Below are 9,829 nucleotides of genomic sequence, written 5' to 3'. Positions count from 1 at the left end.
GTGTGTGTGTGTGTGTGTGTGTGTGTGTGTGTGTGTGTGTTTGTGTATGTGTGTGTGTACGTGTGTGTGCGTGCGTGCGTGCGTTGACGTGGCCCGTACGGCATGGCGCTCGCTTTGCAGGGCCCTGGCGTGAGCATGGATGTCGCAGCCGTTGGGAAGAAACTCTGGACAGGCCGGCACACATTTGATGCGGCCTGCTGCAGGTTGCGCCGGCCTGCCGCGCTGCTGTCCAGCGGTTTCCCTGGGTCGTCACTCTTGATTTGTGGGGCGCCCCGCGCACGCGTCCCCCCAGGTGGCGCTGGTGGAGGCGCTCGGCGCCAACGTGCGGCGCGAGCGGACGGCGGCGATGGTCGGGATGCAGGTGCTGCGCGCGGTGCTGGCGCCGGCGCAGTGGGCCACGGTGAGGGGAGGGGGCAGGGGTCGTATGTGCAGGACTCGCAGCCTCCGGCGCCAGACAAAGGCTAGTCCTGGGGGCCTTTGTCACACGCTGCTCCAGCATTCGCATCGCTCTGTTCGGGTCTTGCATGTCTGCAAAGCTGGATGGGTGGGGGCCGGCACCCATCCGTCAGTGTCACTGCTGCATTGGCATACGGGTGCCTGCGTTCACCCAGACCAGGTGCCCGACACCGCCCATCGGGGCAACTGACCCAACCCCTCCGCCGATTCTCTGGCTTTTGTGAACAACCCGTAGTGGATGGCCCTCAGCCCGTCGTGGCCCCCCGGCGCCGCCAAATGCGGCGCGGCCCTCGAGAGAGCGCTTGCCCGCGGCCCCGAGGCGTTTGCGACCAGCGCTGTGTGACGCCCGCGGCACGACGGATGCCCGCGCAGGCCTCGGGCCCTTTCCGCTCTTGCAGCATCTGGCACGGGCGCTGGCCGTCGGGCGTTCGGGGCCGCTGCGCAGGCTGGGGGGTTGTGGTATTGTGGCCGACGCGTTCGCGCATGTTGTGAGGCGTGTGCTGGGCATTCTGCGTGCCCATGCCGCATGGCGACCCCCTTTGCGCCGCGTCCACGCAGCGTCATCAATCACTCTGTGCAACTCAGCATGATACTTTTGCTTTGTCTTTGGTTGCGCTGCCTGCTGGCCGCCGCACCCAGCTTGATTCCTGGCAGGATTTTGCACCGCCACACTGCATCCGTTGAGAGAAACAACCGATGCGCAGGCGCCCGGCTGCATCCCCCTTGCAAGACCCCGCTGAAACTTCCTGAGCAGTTGCGTCTACATCTACCCTTGGCTTGTTTTTTTCTTGCAGAATTTTTCTGTCTGAGCTCGTGGCCTGTTGGTTGCTGCGTGCGCAGAATACCTGATCGTGCATCAGCTGCATGTAACGATGGCAGACTTGCAGAGGGCGTGCGATTGGTGAAAAAGGTGCAGGCAGCAACGCGCCTCAATCGTGGGCTGCACTGCATGGTTCAGATCTACAGGTCAGGCTTGCATCGGCGTTGTGATGTCAGGGTCTGCCGCGGCGGCCGCCCTAAAAACCTGCAGCGTGGGGCCACAGCTCGTTTCGGCGGGCCCACGCATTCTTGGGACAGCCAAATCCAACATCGTCAGGACAGAAGCGCATTGAGGTGAACGCGTCCCTTTGTTTCAGTGTGTGACGAGCAAGGGCAATATGAGATGCACCAAGAGGCTGACTCTGATGCTGATGAGACGATCCTGAAACAGCTTTAGCTGCCAACAGCATTGTGCCAGGGTGACAGCTGGTCGCAGTAAATTCATTTGCGATTTTGTCTCCTACCCGTGGATCACCAAGTTCCTCGTAGAGTGCTGAACTCATGTTCAGCACCATACAAGCCGTGGTGCCGCCGTGCTCTGCTGCGCCACTGTGCCGTCTGATTGCCAGTTACCGTATGCGCCCGTGCTCTTGGCCTGTACTTCAATGCGTAAGCGTCCTTGCCTGACAATCGAAACTATGACATAAAATCTCCTTACACCTGTGTTGTTCGTATTGTCATACCGTGCCGTCGACTGCCACGGCCAGATCGCAACCCCGCCCGGAAGCACCATGCAGGCACTTTCAAGGTTTAGTGGTTACAGAAGAAGCCTTGTCAATAGATCTGAGGGCCGGCAGCGCTTAACGTGCAGGGCAGCAGGTGATCCTTTGACCGGCACTTGCCATCGTGGCCCATTGGGGCCCCTTGTACGCGGTTTGGCGACAAAATAGACCTGAAGCTATCGACGGGGTGCAGGCTTGCTGCTCCAGGGCGCGCGCAGGAACGACAGTACACCCCGCGGCACGCCTGCTGCATGGGCGTGATTCTGCAGTTCCTCGGGGCATCGTGCTCTGCAAGCGCTAGACGGGCGTGGTGGCAACAGGCATCATCCGCCGCCCAACATCGCAGGCGTCAAGCAAGCGTGCCGTGTCTCCGTAGATGTCAGCCCCTCAGAGGCGGCGGTGGGGGAGCGCTTGTGCCAGCTGGTTGCTGACAGCGCACGGGGCGCCATCGCCAAGGACGGCCGTTTCATCATGGCAGTGCCAGGCGCGTCTTTCCGTGTGCCTGTATGAGTGTGTCTGTGGCGGCAGCTTACATGTGTGCAAATCTGGACATGCCTTTTGCTTTCGATGTCGAAGCAAGCGTGTCTGTGTTTGTACTCAACCTGTTGTTGAAGGGATAAGGGCACGAGGAGGGAATATTGCCGCAAATGTGAGGCTTTCGCGGATGGAGACATGCTTGGCCTTAAGAAGCGCGCTGCTGATGCGCCGCAAGCGAGCACCAGCAGCTCAAGCACACCGACCCAGCTTTGCTTGATGATGAGACAACCCCGGGCCGCTGCGCCGCACTAGTGGCCCAGGCACATCAAAATGCACAGGGTTAAAAAAACCTGCCCCTAGGAGCCACGTGCCTGTCCCTGCCGCCAGAACCAACCTCTAATCAGCCCTCCGCCGCTCACCCTGCTGGGTCGAATGCTACCGCAGGCGGGTCTGTCTTAAAGATGCTTACTGGCCTCAAGTCCATTTCAGATGTGGACTGGGGCAAGGGTGCGCAGCCTGGCACACATCAGGCGTTCTGCAGCGCCACGTTTGTTGGGACGCCCGAAGTGCGGACTAAGGGTGTGATTGCTGTTGCAGGGGTGACAGCGCGGCTCGCCCGCAACCAGTGAACAGATGGCTGCGAGTACCTTGATTGAGGAATGCGGGTACATGCTATACAAACACGACCCCTTGCAGTGCACGTGTGGTACGTCAACCACAAAGTCCTGTCCCACAGCGACGCCGCCAGCACCCACAAGAAGGTCTGCCCGATGGGGCGCTTTGGTGGGGGCCGTTGCAATGTCGCAAAACGGGTCAACACATGCTTTGACCAGCCCCCGTGCTGTGCAGCCGCAGATCCTGCTCTTGGAATGTGTGCTGCCACGCGGCCGCGCACCTGCTGAATTGGGCTCCCGCTCACACCTGGGCGTGCGCGCGCACGTGCTTTCGTAACAGGCGCTGGACGGTTTCGTGAAGGCCGTCGGTATCCCTCACGCCAACGTGGCGGCGCCGCTGGAGCCCGCTGAGGGCCAGGTGGGTGCCGAATGGCGGTGTAGCCCTGCCCCCCAGATTCCTGTCGAGCATCGCGCATCGACTTGATGACAGCGTGGAATTGTGCGGCAGTGTCGGCCAAACATGTTGACGCACGTGATCATCGACAAAGCCGAGGCCGGGCCTCAACGCGCGCTCCTGATGCCCTGTGCGCAGGAGCTGTCGGCAGCTGCTGCTGCCGCTGCTGCCGACTACGAATCCCGTCTCAAGCAGGCGGCGGCCGCGCTGGGCCTGCAGACGGCAGGCGGCTTTCCCAGGTAGGGGATGCTGCGCACGGCCAGTGCTAAGTCACGCAAGCTGACGTAGCGAAGGATTGGGTTAGGGCTTGCGTTGAGAGGGCTACATTTTCAGACAGGCGCTGCTGGGGTGGCCACCCCTGTGCACGTACTTGCATCGATGCCGCGTGGCGCGCATACAGGCACTGTGTCAAATCAAATGCTGGCACTACCTCAACCTGCGTGTGGGTGCACATGCGCGCACACACACACACACACATGCACACACACACACACACACACACACGCACACACACACGCACGCACGCAAGCACGCACGCATGCACGCACACACTCGCAAACACACACACACACGCACGCACACGCACGCACGCACGCACGCATGCACACACACACACACGCGCGCATGCGCACGCGCAACTGGAACTCTTGTCTACCCGTCAAGGTTTGACCTGATGCTGCTGGGAATGGGCGCCGACGGCCACGTGGGCAGCCTGTACCCCCACAAGCCCACGCTGGAGGAGACCGATGCATGGGTGCTGCCCTTCCAGGTGCGGACGTTTGTAAGCTGGCCCGTGCAATCACGCATGCATGCGTGCGTGCGTGCGTGCGTGCGTGTGTGTGCGCGTGCGGGTATGTATGTGTGTGCGCACGCACGTGCGCGCGCGCGCGTGTGTGTGTGTGTGTGTGTGTGTGCGTGTGTGTGAGCGTGTGCGTGCGTGTGTGTGTGTGCATGTGTGTGTGCGCGTGTGTGAGCATGTGCGTGTGTGCGTGCGTGCGTGTGTGCGCGCGCACATGTGTGTGTGCGCGCGTGCGTTCGTGAGTGTGTGTGCATGTGTGTGTATGTGTACGTGCGTGTGTGTGTGTGTGTGTGTGTGTGTGCGTGTGTGAGCATCTGCATGCGTGTTTGCGTATGTGTGTATTCGTATTTTGTATGTGTGTGCATCCGTATGGTGCGCACAAGTCAGTACGAGAGTGAGCGTTGAAGGAGGGTTGAGAAGGGACCGGCAAGAAGAGATCGTGCAAGTACACCCAGCATTTTGTGCGGCCCCTAGGTGCGAGCTGGCGCCGGTGCCCCACCCTCAACCATTCTGGCCCCCTCGCCTCACCGCCTCGTCCCACCCACGGCCGCGCAGAAAAGCGCCGAGGCGGCGTCCATCACGCTGTCGCTGCCGGTGATGTCAGCGGGAAGGGACGTGGTGATCTGCCTCACCGGCGAGAAGAAGGCGAGCGGGCAGGCGTGGCGGCGGGGCTTGATGCTGGGGCCCTTTGCATGGGCGCCTTGCAGGGTTTGGCAGCATCCAACGCGCTCGCCAGGCCCTTAAAGCGCTCTGCTCATCAGGCGGGCCGCCTCAATCCCCACCGGTCGCGTCGCTGAGGGCGCCAGAGCAGCGGCGGAGGCGCGGGTTGGGGAAGGGATTGGCAGCTGTGCCGCTGCTGCTGCCGCTGCTGCTGCCGCCGCCCCCGCTGTTGCTGCAGCTCTCAACGTTCCCCCTCAATGCCTGCACACGCCCGCAGGCGCCTGCGGTCAAGCTGGCGATCGAGGGCGCCGCGGCACCTGGGGAGCTGCCCGGCGCGATGGTGGCGCCCGCAGCTGACGCGCAGCTGACGTGGCTGCTGGACTCTGCCGCCGCGGCGCAGCTGGGGAGCTGAGATTTCGAGGGAGGCACCTGCCCGCGGGGCCGCGCGGCAGCGGCGGCTCGGGCATCCTCCGACCGCGTGCTTGTGGGCCGTGGTTTCAGGGGTTGTGAGAGAGCAAGATTTCAAACCCTGGGCCTCTGGGTTCCTCAGGGTCATCGTTTCATATCCCGTGCGCCGCCCAGCCGTCCCAGGGTTGCAGTCTCTTTGGTTACCAAAGTAAACCTTGAAATCAAACAGGGGGGGCGCCGCTGCAGGATGCCTGCAGCGCCGCCACGAAACTGTCGAGCAGCTGTGCCTGGTCTGCAATTACTGAAAGAGGATGCTCACAGATCTAGCGGGGGATGCTTTGTCTTGCAGACGTCGTGTCAGCTCAGTTTTGCCAAGCATGCTCCTGATTGAGGTGGCCTGGGTGGATGTGCTGGCCCGTGTGTCCCCACTGTTGGTCCCTGAGGCGCCCCCAACGGCCGTCCAAGTCACCGGGCTAGTGACGCCGACAGCGACGCTTTTGCCATGAATATCAGGCTGGGTGTTCCACACCGATGATGGCTCCTCATTTGCTATTCGAAGTCACGTTGGGAACCAAACGTCGCGTTCGCGATGACTCGGTTCCAGTCGTTGTCAGCTAGCGATCTACGGTCACAATGACAAGAACGCATCGCCTTGACAAGACGGCCTGCTAGGCCGCTTGTAATTCAGCCGATCCCGCATGCATCAATCGCCTCCACCGCGCGCACCCGGCGGCCGGGCGCGCCGGACGCTCAGCGGCAGCGGCAGCACAGACGGCCCACTGGCCGACGCCGCGCCCGCGCCCGCACCGCCGCGCCCGCTGGTGCGCGCCTGCCGCTTCTCGCTGCTGCTGCTCGCGTCCATGGGGCTGGCGACGCTCGTGCTGGCGGTGGGCGTCAATTACATGCTTCACGCCGGCGCGACAGCGGCGTTTTTGAACGACCTCTCGAGCCTCTCAGCAACCTACAGCCTTCCCTTCTCCAACCACTCCGGCTACGGCGGCAACGCCGCGGCGGCGGCTGCGGCGGCGGTCCGCGGCGGCCCATACGCGGTCACGCTCGTGCCGCGCGGCGCCCTGATCGTCGTCTCGGCGGGCTCGCAGCAGGCGCCGCCCCCACCGCCGCCGCCGCAACGGTTCGTGCACCCCTTCCCGGACGCGAGGCGCCGCGTGGCCCTTCCACAGAACGACACGTCCCCGCGCTGCGCGCGCAGCAAGATATGCGACGGCGACCACAGCTGCGGCCCCGACGGCCTGGGGTGCGTGATTGACGCGGCGCGGCGGCGGGCGGCGGTCAGGGAGGCGATTCAGTGGAGCTGGCGCGGCTACAGGTGGGCAGGGAGGCCGGAGGGTAGCTGCCCAGAAGCTGGGGCTGCTGCAGCGCCTGGGGGCACCGCCGAGGGGCAAGGGCAGAGCTCCGCCGCTCTCGGCTGAGCAGCTGGGATTGGCAGCTGCCGACTCTCCCTCACGTGCATATCAGTCATGCACGCGTGTGGAAGCAGCCTCCCCTGCAACATAAGAACCACACACGCACATGCATAGTCACCCGTGATTGCCTGACTCACATTACAACCCCACATACTATTACTGTTATGCTGACCCCAGCAAGTATGCGTGGGGTGACGACGAGGCTGACGTCACCGGCAAGAACCCGATGTCCTGGTTCGGGTTGGGTTTGACCATCGTTGACTCGATCGACACGCTGCTGCTGGCGGGGCTGGAAGCAGAGTACCTAGAGGTGAGATGTTTTGTGGTCCCGGTCTTGTCGATGACTGTGTTGATATGTCCCTGACGCGATGCTTCAGCTTGTATTGCAGCATCTTGGTGTTTGTGCGCGCGCACGTGTGCGTAAGAGAGAGCGAGTGTGTGTGTATGTGTGTGTGTGTGTGAGTGTGTTTGTGCATGCCTGCATGCGTGTGTGCATGTCTTGAGTGTAGCGATTTGGACACCTTGATTGTGCATTTCTCAAGATAATGGGCTCGATTTGTACATGGATGCAGCGCTGCCCCTGTCAGGGGTGGGCAGCCCTCAGTCCGGTGCGCAGCGAGGTGCACAGCTGGCGCTTGAGTGGTCTGGCAGGTGCCTCGGCAGCTGCACGTGACCGCGTCAAGAAAGCGACGCAGCAGGCAGTTGATGTGTGTCCCATACCAGCATTCAAGCGCTGCCCCATTCTCAAACGCACGACGCCCCAACTCAACGTGACTCGTGATCGTGCAGGCGCGCCATTGGGTCGCCAATCGGCTGAAGTTTCCTGAGGCCAGCGTACAGGTGGGCCTGTGTTTGTGCATGCATGCAGTGTCAGTTCAGATGTGTGTGCTTATGCGTGTGCTTGTATGTGAATGGGACCGTGTGTGTATAAATGTGTGTATATATGTGTGAACATGTTTGCGCATGTGTGCTGGTATGCACGCGCTGGCCTGTATGCGCACACACATGCACACAAACTCACTCTTTCGCCCACCCTTACCCGCATGGACCCTCCTCTCCCCCCCACACACACATACGCAAATCTGCAACCCCCAGTTATTCGAGGTGAACATCCGCATCTTGGGCGGCCTGCTGTCCGCCTACTACCTGTCTGGGGGGGACGACGCCTTCCTCCACAAGGCGGAGCAGCTGGGGGAGCGCCTCCTGCCGGCCTTCAACACGGGCTCGGGCCTGCCCATCCCCCAGATCACGGTGAGCCCTTGACACCGCAGTCCCCGCCTTGTTTGGTCCCTAAAGAGTCTCACATGCACTCATGTATGTGAGAATGTGTATGATATCATATGCACGATCTACTGTTGCTGTAATCCCCACTCTCTCCTGTCTATTTGGGGTGTTTGAGCAGAGTGTCATTACAATGCCAAGCCCATCCGGCTGGCATGGAGGCCGCGTGCAGAATGTAGCTTCGGATTTGCTGTCGCAAGTGCGGTCTTGCGAGCGCGCCTTGCCCCTCCGAAAACCAACAGACCCACGCTCCACGCTCGAAAACGCGAACGCGCGCAGCTCAGGGGCAGGAGGAGGGATCGCGCGCGGTTGGGGCGCAGGGACGCGACTACGAACCTGGCGGAGGCTGGGACCCTGTCTTTGGAGTTTACGACGCTGGGGCGCCTCACGGGTGGGCAATAGGCTGTTTGCGTGCGCGTGCGCACGTATGTGTGTGTGTATGTATGTGTGTGTGTGTGTGTGTGTGTGTGTGTGTGTGTGTGCGGGTGCTTGCGTGCCTGTGTATGTGCGCACTCGTGTGTGAACGAGTTGGATCGTGGATGAGGCGGACGGGGCGAGGCGACAGCACTGGCCGTGCGCTTGCCGAGCAGCAGCCTCCACATTTTCCAGCCCATCACTGGCCCAAATGCGCCACACCACCACTCTCACCAAACCCCCTCGGCCCCCGCTCCCTGGGACACTCGAACCCCCCGACGGCGCCCCGTATCACCAGGCCCCACCCGCGCACACTCGACGCCCCCCTCTCTCAATGCACAAAAACTCTTACTGCAGGCCGCACCGACTTTTACGATGCCGGCATGATCGGATGGTACGCTTTTGCGGCCTCGACCAACCTGTCCGGCCTTTATTGCGAGTCTTTCGGGACCCACGGCCCCGCCAACTGCGGCAGCTCACGCGTGTCGCTGGGCAGCTCGGCAGATTCGATGTATGAATACATGCTGAAGCAGTGGGTGGTGTCGAACAAGACCCAGGGGGTGGGCGGCGTGAGGGGGAGCTGGGTTGGGTTGGACATGATCTGTGGTCGGGATTTCGGATGTGCACGCGTGTGCGCATGTGCATGTTGAAGTTGGGCTCACCCTGTGTTTGTGTGAGTGAGTGTGTGTGTGTGTGTGTGTGTGTGTGAGTGATTGCGCGCGCGCGTGTGTGCGTGTGTACGCGTGCGTGTATGTGTGTGTATGTGTGTGTGTGGGGGGGGGTGTGTGCACATGACTGACCTGCAGATGGGCATGTTGCTACCTGCGCGTGGGCGCGCATGCGTGTGTGTATGTGCGTGTGTATGTGTGTGTACATACATGATTCGCCGTCAGGAAGTCTTGAAGGTTGCCACTGGTTCTTCAATGGGGCAACATTCTGTGACCCGCCGACGCCGTCTGCGCTTGCCCCCTTGTGCCAGGTCCCCCTGATGCTCTACAAGGCTGCGATGGCCGGCATGAGGAAGTGAGCAAGGGGAGGGTGTTGTTTTCTCTTTGAGGGAGAGACGGGAGACGGCATAGGGTTGATCTCGTGCGCGTGTATGCACACGGTTGCATGAGTGTGAGTGTGTAAGTGTGTGTGCGCGCGCACGCGTGCACGTGCGCATGAGTGTGAGTGTGTGTGTGTGTGTGTGTGTGTGTGTGCGCGCGCGCGCCCCAAATCCCCAATTGGTGGCCATCTTGTCCTCCCTCCAACCTCCGCACGCCCTGGCCCTGTATCCGCCCCTTGCCCCCACACCCCAC

General features: G+C 61.9%; 3 protein-coding genes across 3 annotated transcripts in view; all 3 read left to right on the top strand.

The window, feature by feature from the left end:
* Positions 1-799, top strand: part of MNEG_9469 (hypothetical protein) — a gene marked incomplete at both ends in the record, with an annotated part of 2,307 nt that extends 1,508 nt beyond the window's left edge. Inside the window, 2 exons of the mRNA XM_014042061.1 lie at positions 293-400; positions 692-799. Of these exons, the coding sequence (XP_013897515.1) occupies positions 293-400; positions 692-799 (216 nt within the window). The remainder of the gene's footprint in view (positions 1-292; positions 401-691) is intronic.
* A 2,136-nt stretch (positions 800-2,935) lies between these two features.
* MNEG_9468 (putative 6-phosphogluconolactonase 1) lies at positions 2,936-5,413 on the top strand (the record flags this gene model as incomplete). The annotated part of the gene is made up of 6 exons (XM_014042060.1): positions 2,936-3,040; positions 3,429-3,506; positions 3,681-3,781; positions 4,206-4,311; positions 4,897-5,049; positions 5,279-5,413. 6 exons carry the CDS (start codon positions 2,936-2,938, stop codon positions 5,411-5,413), a joined length of 678 nt encoding a protein of 225 aa, XP_013897514.1.
* Positions 5,414-6,107: 694 nt separating this feature from the next.
* MNEG_9467 (mannosyl-oligosaccharidealpha-1,2-mannosidase) lies at positions 6,108-8,096 on the top strand (the record flags this gene model as incomplete). The annotated part of the gene is made up of 4 exons (XM_014042059.1): positions 6,108-6,736; positions 7,011-7,143; positions 7,623-7,673; positions 7,929-8,096. 4 exons carry the CDS (start codon positions 6,108-6,110, stop codon positions 8,094-8,096), a joined length of 981 nt encoding a protein of 326 aa, XP_013897513.1.
* Positions 8,097-9,829: the final 1,733 nt, after the last annotated feature.

Source organism: Monoraphidium neglectum, assembly GCF_000611645.1.
Source record: "Monoraphidium neglectum strain SAG 48.87 unplaced genomic scaffold scaffold01948, whole genome shotgun sequence".
NCBI classification, from domain to species: Eukaryota; Viridiplantae; Chlorophyta; class Chlorophyceae; order Sphaeropleales; family Selenastraceae; genus Monoraphidium; species Monoraphidium neglectum.
Note: the sequence above shows the minus strand (reverse complement) of the source record. Positions and strands in the feature narration are given on the sequence as shown.